The sequence below is a fragment of the Sarcophilus harrisii genome, chromosome 1, assembly GCF_902635505.1.
Source record: "Sarcophilus harrisii chromosome 1, mSarHar1.11, whole genome shotgun sequence".
NCBI lineage: Eukaryota > Metazoa > Chordata > Mammalia > Dasyuromorphia > Dasyuridae > Sarcophilus > Sarcophilus harrisii.
The window spans coordinates 184,704,237-184,728,312 of NC_045426.1; the positions used below are offsets into that span (position 1 = coordinate 184,704,237).

The 24,076-nt window shown below is 33.7% G+C and overlaps 1 protein-coding gene across 1 annotated transcript in view; it reads left to right on the forward strand.

Annotated features, from left to right (window-relative positions):
• The window catches only part of ADGRV1 (adhesion G protein-coupled receptor V1), a 668,591-nt gene that overhangs the window by 221,255 nt on the left and 423,260 nt on the right, over window positions 1–24,076 (forward strand). The window contains exons 75-78 of the mRNA XM_031938764.1: window positions 3,091–3,208; window positions 5,362–5,533; window positions 8,457–8,699; window positions 12,961–13,368. Coding sequence (XP_031794624.1) covers window positions 3,091–3,208; window positions 5,362–5,533; window positions 8,457–8,699; window positions 12,961–13,368 — 941 coding nt within the window. The remainder of the gene's footprint in view (window positions 1–3,090; window positions 3,209–5,361; window positions 5,534–8,456; window positions 8,700–12,960; window positions 13,369–24,076) is intronic.

Here is a 24,076-nt window from a genome sequence, read left to right on the forward strand (position 1 = left end):
ATTCCCAATCCCTATATTTTTGCCCACCTGCATTTTTGATTTCCTTCACAAGCTAATTGTACAATATTTCAGAGTCTGATTCTTTTTGTACAGCAAAATAATGGTCATGTATAAAAAAAATCCTTTGTAATTTGATACTTTATTATATAGTTATAGAGAGCAACCCAGGACACTAAGAGCTTAAATAACTTGGTTAGGATTACATAGCTAGTAAATGGAAGATGCCACACTTAAACCTCAGTCTTTCTAACACCAAGGCTGGTTCTCAATGCACTGTCCTATTCTGCCCTAATACACTACAATATGTGATACGTATGCATACAATATGTATATGTGTAAAATGTAAAATATCCTTTAAGTAAGTATGTATATAGATATATATGTGTGTGTATATACATATATATATATATATATATATAAAGCATATTTTAATAGGGTCTGTATCATTTAATTATTTATCTGGAGGTTTCCTATACTAATTAAATCAAAAGTCCTCAATTCTCTATCACTCTAAAATATTTAATATATAGAGAGATATTTCAGTAAATATTTAAGAACCAGATTCTTTGAAGAGGAAAATATATATGCATGCACACTTTTGAGTCTAATCTGCATATTAACATTTTCTTAAATCAAGACAATCAAGGAAAGAGCAAATCAAGTCTTAGTTTGTAGCCATTGTTTATTTCTAAAGTGAAACTGCTTATACTTAAATTTTAACACTTAAAAATTTAACAACCAGTTCTCAAAATTGTCAAATTTAGCTCCAGAACACCCTTTACACATTTTAGTACAATAAGCCCAACCTATTATTTGATCAATTAACATTTATTCAGTTCCTATTATGTGCCAAGCTAAGCACTAGTATGCTAAATACCAGTAATACAAAGAATCCAAAGGTAGTCCTTGACTTCAAGAAATTTATTATCTAATGGGGAAGACAACATGCAAACAAATATATACAAGGTGAGCTATATGCAGAATAAATAGGTAATAATTAAAAGAGGGAAGAAACTGAGATTAAGAGGGGGAAGGGAAGGCTTCCTGGAGAAGGTGGGATTTTAGTTAGGACTTAAAGGAAGCCAAGGAAATTGAGTAATCTGAGGAGAAGGGCATTCCAGGTATGGGGGACAGCTAGAAAAGGCCTAGAGCTCAGAAACAGAGCCACAGAGGCAAGACCACTGGATCAGAGTATGTGTGAGAAAATAAAGTATAAGAAGGCTGGAAAGGGAGGAGGGGGGCTAGGTTATAAAGGCCTTTGAATGTCAAAAAGAGCAAATTATATGTTTGGTCCTGGAGGCAATGGAGTTGGAAGCCACGACGATTTATTGAGTAGAAAAATGATATGATTAGAACTGAGCTTTATGAAAATCACTTCATGATGGATTGGATTGGGGAGAGACTTGAAGCAGGTGGACCTCTCAATAGGCTATTGTAGTAGTCCAAGTGTGAGGTAAGGAGTGCCTGTACTAAAAGGGTGGCAAAGTCAGAAAGAAAGTAGATGTATTCAAAAGATATTGCAAAAGTGAAATTAATGGGCCTTGGCAACATTGGGTATGGGGAGTGAAAGAAATGGGGAATCCAGGAGAGGTCCAAGCAGCAGAGGAAAGAGAAATCTTTTATACCAGGAAAAGGTAGGGATATATTTATTGTTGGAATAATGGATAATTGAACTAGTTCCCCTAAAAAAGAGAAGATTGCAGTAGGGGGAGATGTAGGGAATAACAGTTCAGGCATGAGAAGTATATAGAGTAATATTTGTATATTGATAGTGGGAAAGGAAAAATAAGATCAAGTAATTGAAAACAGCCCAGTCTGCCTAGTATAAAGAAGGGAGGAAGGGAAATAGTATAAAGTTAGCATAGAAAGATAGAGAGGGCCCAGCTTGGACTCTGAATGCTTGGCTAAACCGTTTGTATGTTATACTATAGGTGTGGTAAAGAACCACAGGTTTTTGAGCATATGTGAGACATGGTCAGACTGGTGCTTTGGGGAGATCAGTCTAGCAGTGATGCAAAGGCAGGATTGCAGAAGAATAAGAATTGAGTTAGGGAGATCCATTGAAAGAAGGATATTTATTACAGCAATGTAGGAGAGATGGAATGGGGGAAAGAAGAAAAACGGGAAGGAAGATGTGTTGGGAATGTAGAATCAATGGACTTTATAAACTTTGGGTGGGATGGGTAGCAAGAGTTAGGAAAAAAAAAACCTGAACTTAGAAACCTTGGTGACTGGGTGACATATATACTCTTAGGAGGAATAGGGAAGCACAGAAGAGGAATAGGATTGAGGTAGGGAATGATAAGTTCTGTTTAAAAAGCCCAAGGTCTCCCACTCATTCAGGTCCATCATCATTCCTTCTGATCTATATATTGCCATTGGGCCCTGATGGTTGGGAAGGAAAACGTCTTGCTGCTGACTTTGCACAGTCCTCCATCACTTAAACCCAATTCATTTGCTTGTCATGGCATCACTTCCCTAATGCCATGGTCTTCTTTGAGAACTAAGGACAAACAACAACAATGTCCACTCTATATTGTTTCTTGGTATAAATAATCTAATTTTGTGGAAGTTTCCCTTCCTTAGTAGAATCTGCTATTATGACTGTTCTACTGACACATATTTATGTCTATAGGTTTATTTTTCTGCATTATAATTATTATTAATCATTTATCCAATTTTAGTTCTGGTTTGATGACATTTAGACATGTAAATGAAATATATTGTTTATGTTAAAGAATAAAATGAGTTCTAATTGGTCACAAATTAATATTTTTACCATTTGTTATGGCCCTCTGCCACATCAACCCAATTAGAAGCCGACACTATGCTCAAAAGGCAAGAACAAAGTAAAATCAATTCTATCTTTATGAGAGTTCTTTCTGTATGATCTTCTAGATTTTAATTTCAGTTGAAATCCTTTGAAGAAACTTTGAACTGCTTTGAGTAATAAATTCTGAAAATTATGGGTTCCATTTAATTTGTACCTTGTATCACTAATTTCATTACCTGTGTTGAGCAGATTGGTGTTGGGTTGAAAGTTTTTCCTAAATACACATGTATCATTACAATATATAATTTACTTTTCAGGGAATGATCTTCAGAATGGCATTGTAGGATTCACTGAAGATTCACAAAGTGGCCTGGAGTTGGATGAAGACTCTGATAAAAGAAATGTCTACCTTGCTGTCATAAGGCAACCAAACAGGTATAAGATGTATATCTTGAGGATATAACATATTGTTTCCCTATTAAGATATTAATACATTTTGAACAGCAGACAAAATAAAATGTTAGAGATTACCATTTAATTTCATAATATCCTCAGCATATAGATGCTCTCTTTCTTTTACATAATTTAACATCTTTTGATTACTTTATAAATTTTAAGTAAGATTAAGGTGATCATTACCTTGATAGGCCCAGGCAAACCAAAGATCTATTATTAGTAGTAGTATAGTATCTGCCCTAAGGGAAAATGAGCTATAGAAAATGGATGCTCCTTTTCTGAAAAATATTATGCTTCTTGTATGAGAAATATTCCAATCTATTAATGGAATAGATTTCTGGAGTCTTAGAATTAGAAGGAATCTCACTTGTCAATGAGTCCAAACAGTGTCTGACCAGGAGCTTTTGGTACAGCAGAGGTATTGAACATATAGCCTATATACTACTTGGGGCCCACAATAACTTGGATTGTTCAGCCCAAACAAAATTAAAATATAACTGGGATATACTTAAAATAATAAAAATACTATTAAAAATAGATAATATACACTTTAAAACTCTGTCAATAGAGTTTGCCATCCCTACTCTACAGCATCATCAACACTTAACCATGCTTAATGTTTTCTTAGTGATTGATTCCCTTGAGAGATAGCCCATTATTTTTTTTGGACCATTCTAATAGAGAGGGAAGTTAGATAGCTCAGTGAATAGACCACTGGTCTTAACAGTCATTAAGACTGAGTTCAAATTTAGCCTCAGATCACTTGTGTCACCCTGGGTAAGACACCTAATCTATTCGTGCAATTTCCTCACGTATAAAATGAGCTGGAGAAAGAAATAGCAAGCCACTTCAATACCTTTGCCAAGAAAACCTTAAGAGGGGTCATAGTCAGATGTGACTACAAATAACTAAACAACAACAGAATAATTAGATTTTTTCTTATATCAGGTTGAATGTCCCCATACATCTTCATATTAAGTTGAAATCAGTCCCTCAACAAACTTCTACCAAGTATTCTTCCTGATCTCTGGGGCCAAAGGATACCACTGTACTCTACATTTTTATACTAGTTAGTATATGGTGAATATTTCAGTTTCTTCATTTCAACTCAAGCCTGAATATTATACTGTGACTCCTTGAGAACAAGAATTGACTTTTTAAACTGTTTTGTATCCTCAGTACTTAGTACACAGTGTCTAGAACATCACAGATGCTTGATAGATTCTAGCTAACTGAATATCCCCATTTCTTTCAGTTTACCCTGATATGAAATGTTTTACAATCATTACATCATTATAGTTTCCTTTTCTAAGCAACTGTAGCTTGTCCATATGCTTTCTCAAATATGGGGGCCAGAATAGTCTTACATACATGCAGGCACTCTTGCCCACTTGCATGTATGTATGTATGTGTGTATATATATATATATATATATATATATATATACACACACACACATACACACATATATACAAATATACATATATATTTATGTGTGTTTATACGTATACACATATATAACTTATAGCAGATATTATAGTATATTTATATTATATAATTTATACATCTAATATAGCAACATATAATTGAATTAGCTGTTTTATTTTCTTTTGAAAGCATTTCTATTTATCTGAATTTTACATCTAGCTGTATTAAATAGCATTGTAACCTTGGGCAGATCATTTTTTCTCTTGGTTTTAGGTTTCTTATGTATAAAATGATAGAACTGAGCTAGATAGTGTTGAAGGTAGCTTCTACACGTAAAAGAAAAAAAATCATAGTGTAACAGAAAACCAAAAATTTGTGCTCTAACTCTAGTTCTCCTATCTGCTAACTGTAAGATCTTGTGCAAATTACTTAAGGTCTCCAAGTCTCAGATTTTCTTATCTATATTTTTACAGAGTAATGAGGATCACAAAATAAAGTATGCTAAACAGTTTATAAATCATATGTATTCTATGTAAATTGTAATTATGGATATATATTGGCATAATATACAATTATAATTTGCTTTCAGCTATTATTATATTGGTCTTATGAGCAATATAGTGGTATATTTTGAGACTGAAAATGAGGCATCCGATTTTGCATTTTGATTTAATGTAATATAAATGGTTTGACTTTGTCTACAGGGTTTTTGAAGATGTTAAAATCTTTTGGCGAGTCACATTTAACAAAACAGCTGTTGTACTTGAGAGAGCAGGAGTAGACTTACGTTACATACTATTGTCTGTATCAGGAACAACAACTTGTATGGCAGGACAGGTGAAGTGCCCAATCTCTATTGAGCTCCATCCTGATAAGGTAAGAATAAAATCAAATATACTCTCCTATTGATGTTTCTTTGCAAAGAGTGAGATAAAGCCATTTTGTTTGAAGAAAATATACTCAATCAACAAGCATTTATAAAGTATCTTCTTTGTTATGGGGACTGGGCATACAAAAACAAAATTCAAAGAATCCTTTCACTCAAGTATCTCACCTTATGTGAAGACAAGATACAGATATATAAATATGTATAAAATATATGTAAAGTATAATTTGAGGGGCAAGAACCTAGCAGCTGAGAAAAAACCTAAAGTCTTCAAGTAGAAGAAATGTTTGAATAGAGTTGCAAATGAAAATAGGAAATTTAAATGTTGAAAGGTTAAGATGTGAGGAAGGATTAACTCTAGGCAGTAGAAAAACGTGCCAAACACAGAGAGATGGAAGAGAAAATGTGAGTGGGAAGCATCAAAACATTCAATTTTACTGGCCTTTTAAAGAGTATATAAAATGGAGTAATAATGATAAGCTTTTAAATGTTGCTTGAAGCCAGATTGTGAAAGACTTCAAATGTCAAACAAAGAAGTTCATATTTGAGAAAGGAAAGGAATAAGCATTCTTATAATGCCAACTTTGTGCCAGTCACTGTACTAAGCATTTTGAAAATATAATCTCATTTATTTGATCTTCACAAGAACCCTGTAAGGTAGGTGTGATTATTATCCTAATTTTACAATTGGGGAAACTGAGGCAAACAGTCACATAGTTTTTAAGATTCCGAGGTCAGATTTGAACTCGTCTTCCTGAATACAGATCTAACACTTGCTCCTCTGTGCCCTCTCACTACTTCCTAATGACAAAAGCCACTGAACCTTTTGGGGGTGGAGAAAGAGGTCCATGTTCTTAGCCTAGCAAGCCTACCCTAAATCATTTTGCTTTTCTGAAAATTTCAGATTTAGAATTTTCCATACATTCTTTTGTATTATTTAAATTAGACTTTTCTTTTATCTCCTTCTAGATATATTTTGGCATATCTTCCTGTCTTAGGCGAGGTGTCAGAGGGAAGATGAACCCTTCAAATTTGCCTCACGGGCAGTTTTTCTTGGTCCCTTTTCCTCAAAGCTGACTATAGGAGATTTTTGAATTGTCTTTTCTTTCATCTGTTGATCATAAACTTGAAATTTCCCCTAAACCTATACCTCAAAAATATTAGAGAAGAAACATATTTGAATCTTTTAAAAATTGAAAGAAAAAATTAATCAGTGTCTTATATAGTAATTTTTTATTATTTTTTCCAAGAAAGAAATTCAGATTCAAAATTCAAATGATCAGCTTGTAACATCTAGAGATTAACTGGGAAGGGGAAATCCTGGGGATTACATAATGTGCCTGCCCCTCATAAAGTGTTTTCAGTCACATTTTGGAGTTGAGGGAGGTTCACAAATGTGTTTCCCTATCACACTTAATGTTTATTTTGTACCCAAAACAGTTTCTAAGACTGGAAGATTTCTTCTGTTTGTATTTCTAATTACATGTTGTCATTCAGCAATGTATTGTTCTTTTCTAAGAGTTCTTCACCTAGATTATAGCATCTTGCTTTGAAGTGAGGGTTTGTGAATGACGTAAAGTAACTGTATAATCACCATTGCAATGAGGAACATTTTTCCTGGAGAACAAAGACACATGATATTGGAGACAGAAATCCTTATTTAAACAAAGAGGGGGCGTGCCCATTTTCCTGGAAGACCCATGGATATCAGTTAGTAATATTCTTCTGTCCCAGTGCTTCTATTTTATATGAAGAGAATTGAGATCTTTAACAACTGTGGAGGCCACAAACAAAACAGCAGGCAACTGAATAGCAAGTACAAAATAAGAAACAGATAAGTGCTACATAACATATATTTAGACAATTCTATCCCCAGCTGCAGATTAACATTTACCTACCCCATGACTGTAAAGAAAGATGCTTTTTGGGGAGACTGAAAAATTTTTTGGTTGTGTTTCAAAAGAGGGAGTCCATGAACAGAGACAGAAACATATGGGAGAATTTGAAGATCACAAAAGATTTCCCCTCTCTTTGCTAAGAGAATTGAACAATGCGTGGCACATAAAATACTTAATAAGTGCTTGTTGACTTGATTTGGAGTTGTTGTCAAGAAACACTTTAACATTCTAATAAAATGTTTCTTTCATAAGTGTCTATATAGTCTCTTCCATATTCATAAAGACTTTGTGGTTTAGATCTTATTTTTCCCACCCCCAAGATAAATATAGTTGGGGTTTTCTGATATCCCCTAATGCTTGTGTTATATAATGCTGAAATATGCTGTATAATGGATGATTAGACTATAGGATCTGCCTTTGGAAACTGGACTAACTTGATTATTATGTTTAAATCAGTAAGCTCAACACTGATATTAAGATTTTGGATTAAATGATAATTTTCAATCCTGAACTAGGAAATGCGTCTGCTCTTTATTATGAGTTTGAATCCAATCATCCTTTGGAAAATGACCTTCATGAGATGATTTGGAGGAAAATATAACAACAGATGGATAAATTCTCATCAGATCTCTAGATAGTCTGTATTTAGAATATGGTTAGTAAAATTATGATATTTACTGCTAATACTGCTAGTTCTGAGAAGGAACATTCCAAGAGAAAAAAATGAATATGTTTTTGATTGATAGATAGAAAGCATATAGAAATGTAAGCACATCAAAGAAAAACCAGTTATCCTTATGATTGGTTCCATCTTTATTCTAGGACCTAGAGAGTTTTTATATACTTATTTATTGGTATAAATATTTTGCATAGCTAGGAATAATATGGTGTCTTAATAACTGATAATAATATGTTAGGCTAAGAAGCATATTGCTATAATTTGTTAAGACCAGATTTATGATATAAACAAACATAAAATAATAATAAAAGGTACTTTTTTCTTATTCCTTGGCAGAAATCTCAGTTTCAAATGTATTTTTTTGTGGAACTCTATGAAGCAAGCATGGGAGCAGCAATAAACAACAGTGCCAGATTTGCTCAGATAAAAATACTGAAAAGTGATAGACCTTATAGCCTCATCTATTTTTCAGTGGGTTCTCGGCTGGCAGTAGCTAATAAGAAGGCCACTTTAATCAGTTTGCAAGTGGCTCGAGATTTTAGTACAGCACTAATGGTGTGTGTTAACTTCAGTACACAGGTAAGACTACCAAATTATATCTATATGTACACATATACACATGCATGGATATGTGAGATTTTCTAATCTATAATAGATTTAATGCGATTTAATGCAAAAAAAAATTTTCCTAAAAAGAATATTTTCCCTAAAAGAATAGTATTTAAGTTACTTTTAATTTTTTATATTTTTCCTTATTACTTCATTTTTCATTTTTGCAATAACAAGTGTCAACTGTTAAAATGCAGTTTTGTTTGCTTTTTCCCTTTTCCTTTTCCAAGTAGATTATTCATTGCAATATTTTTAATATGTTTATTCTTGAAAATAATTGGAAGTTTTCTTGACAATAATTAGAAAGTTTCATTAAGTACAAAATTGGACAATACATTATGGTGTACTGTGTTGCTCTTTAAATATGAACTAGTTCCTCATTAATCACTAAAATTGTTCATCTATGAAATTTCTAAGCACTAACCAGCCTGTAACATTCAAGGTCATAATTCATTCCATTCTATTATCTACCTGATCTATAAGGCCCTTAGACTGCTATCAGACTTGGGCTTCCTCCTTGCTGTAAGAGCTTATGATCCTGTCTCCTCCGTAAGAAATAATGACATAGAGCATCAACCAACCAGAATATAGGTTCACTTCATAGCCTACATGACAGACCCTTCCAAGGCATGATACCCATTGGATATCTCAATCTAGGCTCTTGGATTCTACTTTTGCTTGAGTACAGACCTTCAGGATCTCACATCTTGATGATATTAATGTACTGTTAATGATGAGAGGTACCATTGCATATTGGATAGAATGTGGGACTTGGTTTAAGGAAAAAACACAAACTTCAAAACTTTTAATTATGTAACTTGCCTTCAGACTTATCACTTGACTTCCTTGTGGCTAAGTTTCCTCATCTGTAAAATGATAGGAGTTGAATTTGATGGTCTCTAAAATCCCCCTACAGCTTTAAATCTAAGATGTGACATAATACAGCTGATGACAGTTCAACTTTCAATCTGGATGGTACATGTCAATATTAGGAAGATGCATTCCATATGTAAATTAAGAATAGCATAAAATGGCTAAAAGAGTATGTAGAAGTGGACAAGCTAGGAGCATTATGATAAGTAGGGGAGAATTATATGGAAGAACTCCATATTGTTATGGAAGAATAAGTAGGAACTTATCCTATGAGCTAGGAAGAAAATTGATGATTAATGCTTTGTGAGACAGTGAGTAGGTAGTTAAACTTTCAAGTATTATAGCACTTTGTTCCTAGGGTCTCACGAAGAGTTTCTTATCCACTTGTGCTCCAAACTTTAGTCTCTATGCCTAAAGAATGATAAAGAGATAGTCAGCCTTAGTACTGGACAAAAAGGAGTATCCAGCTTCTTGTGGGAGAAAGGATTATATGCTAATATCTGCAACCAGGTTAAATCAGTGAGCATTTCAATGCCTGTTGTGTGCAAGGCACTGTGCTTAGCACTGAGAAAACAAAGAAAAGGAAAAAGTAGTCCCTAGGTGGCTCAGTTAATATAGCATTAGAGCCAAAGTCAGGAAAACTCCTTCCCGAGTTCAGATTTGGCTTCAGACACTTATTCGCTGTGTGATTGTGAGCAAGTCACTTCATTTTGTTTGCTTTAGTTTCCTCATTTATAAAATGAACTGAAGAAGGAAATGGAAAACCATTCCAGTTTTTTTGTGACCCAAATAGGGTCACAAAGAGTCAGAGTCAGACACTACTGAAAAATGACCCCAAAAAAGCTCTCAAGATGCTCATAGTCTAATAGGAGAGACAACATGCACACTACTATATGAACAAGACATAGACTGCTATTGAAATAGAGGATTAGGAGATTACAGTCATGGCATCCCTCTCTCCTTCAACCATGTAATCACATAGATTTTGTTTGGAAGGAAAGGATGGGAAATATAGAGTAAGAAGTGATATTAGGCACTCTCCAAAGAATGTTTTTTTTTTTCAGTAGTAAGAAAATAATTAGAATTTGAGTCATCAATAGCATTTGAATTCTACTTCCTATAGTTTCTCTCCAACTCAAGTCTGTCTTACCTTGTTTTGTTCTGATCTGGCTAAACCTTCCTGAAGATCTTCAAGGGCAGTTTCTCATATGTAAGCACATACAACAATGATCCAGAAGGAAAGTCATCATACCCATAGTGATGCACTTGTAGTAAGAATTACTCATATATGTTATGAATATAACATAATCCTAATTATGATGTCCTGTCACCTTCAAAGGTGTTTACAAAATTGTAGTAATATTTTAAAAAGGGAACAGATTTTTACTTTAAAAAAATTCTCCAACTAGTTTTTTATTCTTTTGAGAAAAGTGCAGGAGGAAGAATTGGGGGTATTAGAATGAAAACCTTAGTTTGGCCTCATGTTGACATGTAAATATTTTCAGAAGTAATTATATTCTAAGTTAATATACCATGCTAAAATTCTTGAGAAACATATTTTCAGAAAATCATAAATAGTAGAAGAGCTATGGCATCTCATATTCTTCTCACTATGAGAACATAATATGTTCCCATAGTAGATTATCAAATAAGAATGAAATGAGCACTCATATATATATATATATATATGTATAATGTATCAAATTCAGAATAAACAGTAAATTGCAGTGTGAGAAACACTGAAAAATTGGGTTTCCACAGAATGCTGCAAGCTTCTAGGTAATGTGGGATAATGGGTACCACTAAGAGGTTTTCAGAATGTAAGAGGTTAAGGAAGGTTGAGATTCTACAGAACAATTAATGCTCAATAGAAACCTTGAGCAACCAAGGAATTGGGGAACTAGGAAGATTCAGGTGGATTCAGCCAATCAGCCAGTCTTGTGCTTTTGAGAAAACCACAAATAAGATAGTAGCTGATCTAGCACAAACTAGTTGAGGTCAATGACCTGACTTGACCAAATCACTATTACCTGCTTAATAGGATAAATGAATATTAAACAACACACTCATAGGGGTTTTCCACCATTTTTAAACATGGGATGAGTGATGAGGAAGGGGGAAGATGTTTATACATATTTAGGGCAAACATAGTAGGTGTATCATACAGATTGTAACCCAGAAAGGAATGGACCAGTTGGGTCTCTGAAGGGAGGGACGGTGCCAAACTAACAAATATAAAGCTTTTCCTTCATCCGTGCTCATAGCTCCCTCTTTCTGAAGAGGAGTGGGAGCTGCTTGTGGCCAGAAACATTAAGACAATTCCTTAAGATTTTTCTTTAATAAATTTTCCTTCATATCTGATTTTCAGTGTCGTGTGTGTTTCTAATAATAGGAAGTTTAAAGTAAATACTAAAATAAGGCTTTAAAATGAGTCATCAGTTTTAAGAGTTTAATAATCATTTCATCCATTTATATAACAATTAAGGGATACATTGTCACTACCAGCCAATATCTATTTATCCTTTTTGTAATGGGAAAACTGACCAGTGAGGGCTTAGTCTTGAGGATATATTTTCATTTGTCCTTCCTGGTACATTATAGAGAGCATATGTCAATATTTCCTACTTGGCACTGAGCCTTTAAATGTAGGATCAAAACTGGACATTGAAGAACCAATCTTCTCATTTTGCTTCCATCCATAAAGTGGTGATGATGTAATATGGATGAATGAACAATGCCTTTTTCAAGAATTTTTATATACTTGGTTATTCTTTGGGCCCTGATTGGTACAGAGTGAATGCAAATAGCAATTGTTTCCATTTTGGCCAAAACCCTTGAGAATGTTCCCCTCCTAGATTGATTTTTTTTAACTATGGAAAAGATGCCATTCTTCGCTTCAATTCTTATCTAGCCTTAATCACTGATTGGGCATTCAGTCAAATTGAGACCTGTTAAAGATCTTAACTTCAAAAGAGCAAAATCTCCCACTGAATCTAGGGCCATCTTCAGTTGTTTTGACTGGAGCAAGAAGTGAGGTTGGTGACCTCATACAGTTTTCTTCCAGAATGGAGTATAAACAAAAATCAATAAAAACAACAATCATATGTGTATACCCAAAGTATCAGACTTCATTGTAGGTTTGGAGTTTATATTCCCTGAGACTATTCACTCTTGTTTGTAGTTGGAATAATTTGTGGTTTGTCCTGTAAGCTACCAGGGATCTCCCCTTGGATATTTATCTAACAAAAATTAAAGTTGTTATTGTCTATTTAAGCTTTTTTGTTTGATGTAAGTCCATTTTTAAAAATAAAATTAGAAGTACAATTATGTCACTGAAATTATTCTGTTGCAATTCTAGGAGCTGAGAGTTGCTGAAACAATGGGCCGCAGTCTCATATCTCCAGCTATTTCAGGGAAAGATTTTGTCAAGTCTGAAGGCACGTTGATTTTTGAACCTGGCCAGAGAAATGCTGTATTAGATGTGATTCTAACCCCAGAGACAGAATCATTAAATCCCTATCCTAAGCGTTTCCAGGTTGTACTTTCTGACCCAACAGGTGGAGCCACAATAGACAAAATGTATGGCACTGCGAATGTCACTATTGTGTCTGATACTGATTCTCAGTCCTTTTGGGGACTAGCTGATCAGCTACACCAGCCACTGGATGAAGATATTTTGATTAGAGTACTCCACAATCTAAATCTTAAAGTAGCCACTGAAAACACAGATGAACAACTTAGTGCTGTCATGTATCTAATAGATAAGGTAAGCATTTCTGAAAAATAATTAGTGGGCTCTCTGAAACTGTTTATAAGTATAATGTCCTATATGGAATATAACGCCATGTGATTGTATCTATCTTCTCACTCAGGGTAATCTTGACTAGTATGGAGCTAAGAGTAAGTTGTAGTAGTGCTATCACTACATCATGGCATGGTAGAAAGGACTTTTGGACTGAGACTTGGGAGATCTAGTTTTTAGTCCTGGAATTTCCATAAACTATATTACCGTGGGGAAATTTTTTTTAACCTCTCTGAGCCTCAGTTTTCTCATCACTAAAATGAGGAATTTGGATATCATGATCTTCAAATCACTTTCCTACTTTAAATTCTATAGTTCTTTCCTATTTGTAAAATTTAGCAGCAGCCAGGAGTGAGTATTATATTCCTGTAATCCTTTGCTACTGGGCAAGGGGAAGCCCTCTTTGCTACAACAGGACTAAATGCAATTAAAGTTCTGCACTATTAAAAGTCCCACTCTTACTGTGAATCTACCGGGATCAGAAGTTCACCAGGCAGTCCAAGGAAGGTTAAATTGGCCCAGGTTGGAAAAACAGGATAGAACAAATAAAGCTTTTATATTGATCAGCAGTGGGATTAGTACCACAAAAGGTTAATACACTTTCAGCCAGGGCAAGATAGGGAGATCTTGTCTCAAAAAATGAAATTAAATGAAATATAATAATAAGATAAAAATAACACTATCAGCTCTTTGTCTCTTTTCTTTCATTTTGTTTGTTGGGTAATGATGAGAGTATTAGCAAAATTGAAGACCTTAGAGGTATTTAAGATTCTTATAAGCATTGTTGTGGTCTTGAAGCAGCTCTATTTTTTTTTTTAGTACAAGATACTTCTTATGAATTAAAGATGAGGCATCAAGAACTTAACAACTCTATTGGACATTTGCTATCATTAAACTTGACTAATATGCAAAGTAAGGTACAAGAAGTTTAGCTGCAGTGGAAAAGACCAGAAGTACGAGCTGTGGATGCAGACCAGGGAGTAGTCTGTTATCAGATAATCAGTATAAAGGCTGGTTTCAGTTGGGGGGGGGGGGGGGGGGGGAGGAGGAGGGAAGGAGTGTGGCTGTTTGAATTTAGTTAACTAATACAAGCCTTAGGTGAAGGCATTTCCAAATCTTGGTGAAATATGAGTCTGTAAGAATAAGGTCCTATAAAGTCCCACATGGACTCTTGTCAAAACAATATAATTCTCTTTTACTTTATTGTATTTTGTTTCTTTAGTTATCTAAGGCAAAAATGTCAGGGATATAGCATGCAAAACAGTCTAGAATTAAAGTCTAGGGCAAAAATGATAATTTTATTAATTTACATACATAAGGGATAGAAATTTGTTACATCTGCATGTAAATTTATTATCTCCTCTAGGCTCCATTTTCCTGTAACATCCGTGAAATGGAGGGATTGGACTAAACATACTTTGAGACTTCTTCCAGCTTTATATTTCTGACACTGGATCATAATACACTAATATTATCATTATGCAGTCTGAGAAATATAATTACTGTATAATCTCTATTATCACATTGTTCTTAGAGCAAATCATTTTGACTTAAGGCAACTTTTTCTGTATTTAATATTCTTTTAGTTTTATACATTTTCATTTTACATTCTTGACACCTTATATTTTCATTCTAATAGGAGACATATTTTGTACCAAATGGGTACAAAAAACATTAGTATATGTTCAGAACCCAAGTCACTCTGGAGTTTTCCATTTCTTCTAATATTCACATAACCCAAGAAAAACAAGTGAGAGAATGAAGAGCAAAAGTTCTGTAACTAGCTTTTTAGACATGGAAAGATAAATTATAAATTATTTAGGGACCCTTGCCATTGTTTAAATGCCTAACAAATTTCTCAGTTCTTTCTTAACAAGTTTCATGCCCTGGGTAGGTCCTCTCTGAGTCTTTTTCTCCTAGGAGAGTACATAGAACTAGTGATGATTAGCCAGAAAATCTAAAGGAAATCATGTGAACAACTTCTGCATTTTATAGAAATACATGAGCAAATAGCTTTATTTGCTTTGTTTGACTACATATTATAACCTTGCCTTATAACCATACTTTCCTGTCTGTACTCTATTATTTTCCTAATTGAGAAACTATAGTAGGCAAAAGATAAATATTTTAAACTCTCTGTAGGTAGAAAAAAGCATGAAGTGCCCTTCAAAGGTCAATCCTTGTCAAATAGCTCTAAAATACCCACAAAAATGGTTTGTGCCAGATTAGGAGGAGGGAGTTAGGGAGATAAGAATTTTCTGAAGGAAATGTTCTAATTTGCTTAAGATAAGACTTTGTGATTATGATAATATAAAAAGGGGTATAGGAAAGGAAAGGAAAGTATAATTAGGTAATGTAAAGAAAAATAATTCTAAATTAGTTTTAAGCATTGATTTTTTAAAATATACACCCTATCATATTTTCTATTTTAGAAAGTTATATGAGAGCCATGTATTACTGACAGACATTTGAAACTTGTTTACATGAAGAAATTGTATAGACATTTCTTGATTGCTGTTTATAGATTCACTGGGTAAAAAGAAACAGGAAGTAAATAGTTACAAATAGATTAAGACATCCAAATTTCAAAGACATGAATTGCAAAACTTAATTATCAGAAATGCCCTAGATGGGAAATCTAATTAACTTTTGTTTCTTCCTAACACTTATCAGCCAATGTAATTTTCTCCATTATATATTAACAATTTACATGAAATGAAAACCCAGAAATATTAGAAGAAAGTCTTCTAAAAAGCTAGAATAGGAAAATATGATTGCATTTAAAAAGAAAAATCATCGTTACTATGTGTCAGCTGAAGTATGTTGAACTTCATAGGAAAATGTGTAACTATTTCAAACAAGGTCAGTTCTGTTATCAAGTATTTTTTATAGTATTAAAACATATGTGAAGCATTCCAGGCACTAATATTTCTTAAACACCTTTTCCCTATTTCAGTCACACTAGAATTTTAGGTCCCAATTATTTATTAAATACAGTTATTAACTACTCATAGTTTTGACAAGTTCACATACTTTATTATTCCAACTGATGGAGAAAAACAAAGTCTAGAAAGAAAACTTTTTAAATAATCTACTTAAAATCAATTACTGCAAAACTGTAAGATTTAAGATGATGCATTGATAGAACATCAAGTGAATTTTCCAAATATGACAACCTGTTGGAACATGGTTTGTACTGTTCTACCATTGTTCATGCCAAATGGTTTCATATGTGGCTACTTTTTATATTTACTGGCAACTAGTACAATGTTAGTCAGCCTTCAATCAATATTTATTACACTGAATTGTATATAGATAGATAGATAAATAGATAGAAAAGGTAGAAATGCCTTCACTTGCAAGGTCATTTTTTGGGGCAGATCTAAATGCAGATTTAAATAAGCATGTTATACAAATTTGCCTAGGAAAATCTAGATAATAATTTATCAGATGTGGTATTAACTACTGGCTTCAGAATTTCAGGAAAACCTAAACATTTCAAAATCACTGATTCAAAAAAAAATTATCTAGGTTTTGGTAATTTCTTTTTGTTTATTGAAATTGTGGAAATTTTCTAATTCTTAAGGAAAGGCAATATGTTAAAATTTGAGAATATTAGCTTTTGGGGGGAAAAGTTTGCTGAATCTGTCAAAAATTAGTCAGTTCTGGATATGTCTATTTTTAGCAGTTTATCATCAAATACAAATTTACCTATTGCTACATCTCTGGATTTTATATTCTTCTCTTACTATGTCTGTGTATACATAATAGCAAAATTATATGTTTTTGTGCATATGTGTATATATATAGGTACATGTGCAAGTGTATATTTATACATATTGCATATATGTACATATATATGGATATAGATAGGACAGATTTGTTTAAACCAAATTTGTAATATCATCTATGTGAGCAACTCTTGGGGACGAAACTCCACCCATTGATATACCTCAGAGTAAAATATACTTTTATTCAAATTATAGTTTTGAGACCTGCTTGGCAATAGATCACATAAGCAATATGTATCTGAGTTAGGACTTGAACACAACAGACTATTTGACTTCTGAAGATATATTTTTTGGTCTGCTGTACCATAGTTACCTCCTGGTAAAACAAATTGAACACTTAAATATGATGATATATGTCCATATATAACAAGATATATAATCTGCATCAGCCCCTATGTTCAGATAATATATATGTATGTGTATATATATATATATATATATATATATATATATATATATATATATATCCTTATGTCCATAGATATGTTCTTTAAGTAGAAATGGTACATGTATGTATATACATACATATATACAATATACATACCAGTTTCTCTCCCAAGCTTGACTCCAACATTATCATTTGTCCATTGAACATTTCATACCAGATGTCCCAGAAACTTTTCAAATTCGCTTCCCAAATTGAACTCATTACCTTCATCAAACCCTTCATTCTTCCAAATATCCTATTTCTATAAAAGTCCTACAATCTTTCCAGTCTCCAAGGTTTGTAATCTTGTTACACTCCATTCTCCCTCACCTCATGTAACCAATCAATTGCCAAATGTTCTTGCTTCCATTTCTACGTGTCTTATATCAAACCCCTTCTATCTACTCCTGAGAATGCTACTTTCCTTCTGGGCTCATCACTTTCCACCTAGGTTATTGCAACCTCCTACTTTGTATCTCTACCTCATATCTCTCCCTACTCCAATCTATCTTATACAGTGCAACAAAGTGGTTTTCTTAGGTTACATATCTGATGAGCATGGTGCTCAAGCAACTTCAGAAACTTCCTGCAGGCTCTAGAATAAAATATGAACTCTGTTAAACTTTTAAAGCTCTTTGCAATCTGACTCTAGCCCATCTTTCCAATTCTGTAAGATGATCTTCTCCTTCTTGCACTCTATTATCTAACCAAACTGTTTTTCTTTCTATTCCTTATATGTGGCACTCTCTTTCCCATCTCAGTGACTTTTCACTGGCTTCCTCAAGGCTAGAATTTATTCCTTCATCACTCTACAACAGAATCTCCATCTTTTTTTTCAAGATGTAGCTCAAGCACCATCTGCTCTTGAAACCTTTCCTGATTCCTCAGCTTTTAGTACTTTACTTCCTAAACTGCCTTATATTTAACTACTGTGTATTTATTTGTATTTGTTTGGGATATATTTATAGACTTACTCATCTTTTCCATTATAATGGAAATTCCTTATACATGGGTATTGTTTTATTCTTTGTATTTATATCCTCAATGCTATTGATTGATGTATTATAAAGAATATTAACATCGTCATTACTGAATACTTTGTTTCCAACTATCATGATGCTATGAGAGGAAATTCCATTTCACATATATTCTAAGAATTAAATTCTAATTTTCTTCTGACATTTTCTCCCCACACACGTAGTGAGTGCATCATAGAATATTGTTGACTTTTCCTCCTTGGTATCTTTACATCCTCCCTTCAAACATTTCCACAAATACTTCATTTTCTAGCATATGCATATTACAATTAAGATTCTTGTAACCAGTTTAGTGGTACTATAGAATTTAATATTTAGAACTAGGAGTAGCATTTAGAGATAATCCTATCCAAATCAGTAATTTTATAGTCAAAGAAACTGAGACACAGATAGATTAAATGGCTTAGTCAAAGTCAGGCAGGTACTGAGTAGTAGGACTAAGATTTAATCCAAGATTCTGTGCTTCTAAGCTATGCTCTTTTCAGCATAATGCTTAAGTCATTATAGCTGGCAAGATGAGGATTCTGCCTTAGAAAATCACCAAATTTCACTGTAATGCTAATTACCTATATACAACTATTTCTGTCACCTGGGTGCACCCAACAATGTTTTGTTTATTTTGTATTGGTAGAATCGATTAATGACATTTGGCAGGATGTACCTATAATTTATGAAACCACATTTTAATTACTCTTTTCTTGAATTTTTGTCACTAGGGATGCTGTTAAGAGTTCAGATTCTTCCAAATTCTTCACTATCACCTTCTCAGTATTTTGTATTCCCAAATTTATTCATTACCATGTCTGTGTCTACCATTTTGCCCTTTTTGGTAGTCTTCTTAGTTGTTTACTTGGATTAGATAGTAGATGATTGATAGATAGAACATTTATTATGTACTTACTATGTATGTTCCAAGAACTGTGCTAAATAGAGCTGGGGATATAAATACAAGCAAAGAAGATGGTCCTTGTCCTCAAGAAACTTATGTTATTTGTAGTAGGGGAAGACAACACATAAAGGGAAGATGAAAAGCAGAGGAGAAAATAAAGAGGAATCAGGGGGGAAGGTACCAACAGAGAAAAAATAGGGATGAAGTCTAGAAAGTGAGAGGAGGCAGGAATAAATAGCATCTCCCTTGTCTCTGGTTATTTTTATAAAATATTTTTCCCCACATCATTTTTTTTGTATTTTATTTCCTCATCTCTTGTTTACACAATCAACCTCGATTATAGGGAAATAAGCAAAAAGGCTTCATACTCCAAACTTCCTTGAGTTATTGTTTTAAGTTTCTGGTTATTTTTATAAAATTCTTTTCCTCACATGATCTTTTTTTATATTATGTTTCTTCAGCTCTTCTTTTGCAAAATCAACCTTGACTATAGGTAAATGCATGAAAGACTTCTGTTAAGGACCATGTCTAAATGAAAGGGCAGGTCAATTCTCCCAGAGCCTCCACAGCTATGGATCAGAATGTCTGAAGGAATTGTAAAGCAGCCTTTACTGACAGGAGGAGGAAGAGGAGGAGGAGAAAAGAGGAGGAGGAGGAGGAAGAGGGGGTTGGAGGAGGAGGAGGAGGAGGAGGCGGCAGCGGCGGCAAGGAGACTGAGAGGCAGTACCTATTCTCTGACCTCTCCACTGAGAGGCAGTTGCATTGTCTGACCTCTCTCCTCATTCCTCTGCCTCCAATTTATTTCATTCCCAGTCGTCGTTGTCGTTGTTTGTGGTTCATTAGGTCATAGATTGGATAAACAAATTGGGGGAATTACATTCTTTATGGTTGCATAAGAATGTCTTATCATGGGCCAGGAGAAAGAGAGTTGTAGTATGTGGGGGATGGAGAATTCTTTATATCTTTACTGACTTGATTGACATCATCCATTGAGACTTTTCCTCTTTTGGCTGAAACAAATATTTAATAAGGACTTATAATGTGCCAGCCAAAGATTTAATTTTCTTTAAGCTTGTATTCTATTGGGGGTAATAAGGTATCTACAAAAGTAATATTAAGTAGAATAGGATTGAAACAAAAGACAGGTGAGCAAAATAATTTAGGAAATTTGGGAATGGAAATGTAAGAATCCTTGACTAGGATACTGAGGTCAAACAAATGAGGGTCAGTTTTTTAACCTGTTAAAATATGTACTATATGTGAAATATAACCTCTTTACTATTCTTTCTTGCACTCAGGTTATCCAGTGAAAAACTTGATTTATTTTAAAGCATCTGTTTCACAAATTGAACTTTTATTATGTTTTGCCTAATGCACAAAATGAAATTATTTTTTAATTAACAACACCTTCATTAGAAGCACCTCATAGTTGTGAACTGATCAACTAACCATTCTGGAATGCAATATGGTTCTGTGTCCAAAGAACACTGAAGCTGTGCATGTTGATCTAGCAGTACCATTGATAAGTTTATATCTCAAACATAGCTATAAAAAGGGAAAAGGACCTATTTGTAGAAAAATATAGCAGCTCTTTTTTGTTGTGTCTAAGAATTTGAAATCAAAGGGATGCCTAGCAACTGGGCAATGATTAAACAATCTATGGTTTATGATTGTAATGGAATATTATTGTGTTATAAGAAATGACAAACAGGAATGACAAAACATCCTGTTTGTCAGGATGATTTCAGAAAAACCTGGAAAGCTTTACATGAACTGATGCAAAGTGGGGTGAACAGTACCAGGAGAACAGTATACATAGTAATAGCAATACTGTTCAAGGAAGAATTATGAATAATTTAGCTATTCTCAAGCATAATCCCAAAGGACTAATGATGAAGCATATATCTGTCTCCAGAGAAAGAACTGATATTGTTTGGATACAAATTGAAGCATTTTTCTCAAGAAAACGGCAAATTTGGAAATGTTCTACATGATCGCACATGGTTGTTTGCCATCTCAGAGAAGGGAGAAAGGAGAGAAGGAGAAAACAGAATTTGGAACCCAAAACTTTAAATAATAATGTTAAATAATTGAAAAAAGTATGGAAGGGCAAAAAGATCTTTAAAGCATTAATAAACAAACAAACGGATTTACCTCATGACAGAGGCATTGAAAAATAAAATAGAGATTTCCTTGGATTCAAGAAAACTTGGATTCAAGTTTATTCTTTGACATATGTCGCTTGTGTTATTCTGGACAAATCACTTAATCCTTCAATACTCTAAGACTTAAATTTCAGAGAAAGTGCTTACCAGGAGTTCCCATATTGATCAAATTAAAATCCTAGTCTATCTCTGTTCTAATACCTTCATGAGTGTTAATCACTTATTTTGACCCTTTTTAATAAAATTATATGCAAATGAGATGAGAAACAATTATGACAAGTTTTCATAAATTCATTTATCATGGATAACAATATTTTATGTTTTTATATCTCCTAACTTTCTCAATATAAACTTTTTTCTTCCTCTTAAAGAGTAACATGACAACATGCAAGAGACACAAAAACAATTCAGCAAAACTGATCAACACATCAAGCAAGTCCAATATTATTTGCTCTTCTACACACCCATAATCTTCTGTCTTTACAAGGAAGGGAAGGAAGTTCATTTTCATATTTCATCTTGGGCTTCAGGTTCTAAAATTATAACTCTACAGCATTCAGTTCCATTTTGGGGTGTTTTTTTGTTTTAGTTTTATTTTGTTTTAGTTATGAATATTTTTAATGCTGCCTTCTTCATTTTGTATCAGCCCATATATGTTTTATAGCATTATATTCATCCTTTCTTAAAGCAAATCAATACTGTAACATTGAATTGAATCATGGCAGCACAATTTCTTTTAATAATTCTCCAAATGACAAACATCCATTATACCTTATTTCTAGTTCGTTCTTAGAATACAAAAGTGTGGCTATAAATATTTTGTTGCTAATAAGACCTTTTCTTTTTCTTCATTACCCTCCTGGTATATACCTCGCAATGGGATTTCTAGTGGAAAGGATATAGATATTTTAGTCACTTTCTTAGGTATAATTTATGAATAATTTAAAAAATAAAAATCTTTCAACTTATTATAATGCTAAATATTGCTAGGAATGCTAAATATGACTGCTAAAAACATTATTTTTAAGCTGAGTTTTTGATTTTGTGGGCATAGGGAAACCCAGTAAGGAAATTACTTATACCAATATATATCAGAGTCTGCTTTACAATATATATTCTTATTTTGTTGCCTGGGTCACTGAAGGGTTAAAAACTTGGCTGTATCAGAGGCAGAATTTGAACCCAGGGCTTCCTGGCTCTTGAATCATCTCCTCTTCTACCATAAGAGTATGTTTCTTCAAAAATATATGTTTTAATGAATAGAAAGAATATACCTTGAGGGGAGAAATCTGGAAAAGTGGGGAAGTAAGTCAGTAGATCTCAAATTCTCTAGATTTTCCCCACAAACAGAACAAATTTGCACCTCAGGGTGAACATAGGCTGGTAAAAAATCAAGAAGACTTGGGGCAGAATAGAGGTCCTCCTGGAGACAACACAAGAAGATCTGAAGAAAACCCCTGGGCCTGGGATTAATCTGTATGAAGTGCAAACACTTCCGGGATAACTCCAGAGAAACAGCAAGTGGGGATCCCTGGTGTGAGTTGGCTGAAGCCTCTGCAGGAACCACAGAGATTTTCAAGTTCTGAGCTACTTGTAGAATTGGGGGTTTGAGTTGTTGAGGGAACCTCAGGTGATTAGGAACTCCAGGTTCAGTTGTGCTACAGAGATATAATCCTGGACTAGAAGGAACCAGCACCCAGTGAGTGCAAAAGCAGCGGGATAGGGATGCAGCTGACTGTGGGCACTTGCTAGAAGGGGGAATGTTTGATTTGAGGTTCTAGGACAGAGGAAAAAGCTGAAGGGAAGCTAGAGGCGCCATCCCCCTCCCTCCCTCCACAATTAGAGGTGCTTACACTAATACTGCTCATTTAAAAAAAAAATGAACCGACAAAAAAGAACCAATCATAGAAACTTACTTTGGGAATAGGAAAGACTGATGTTCATCTTCAGAGGAGGACAGTGGAATAAAAAAAGTCTTTTCTACCTGAAGGTATAATGTTAAATGGCTATGTCCCCCAAAAGAATTTATAGAAGAACTCAAAAAATACTTTAAAAAACTTCACTGAGGAAAAAATTTAAAAAATCAAATAAAAACATCCAAGAAAAATAAGATTATGAAAAAAATTAGCCAACTAGAAAAGAAAATACAGAGTCTTAAAGATGAAAATAACTCTTTGAAAGTTAGAATTGGAGAAGAGAAAGCCAATGAAACTATTAAGAGACTAAGAAATAAAAGAATATAAAAGATGAAAATAGAACAGAATGTGAAACATCTTATAAAAAAACAACAGATCTGGAGAACAGATCAAGAAGAGAAAATATAACAATATTTGAACTGAAAGCTGTGGCCAAAAAAAGAACCT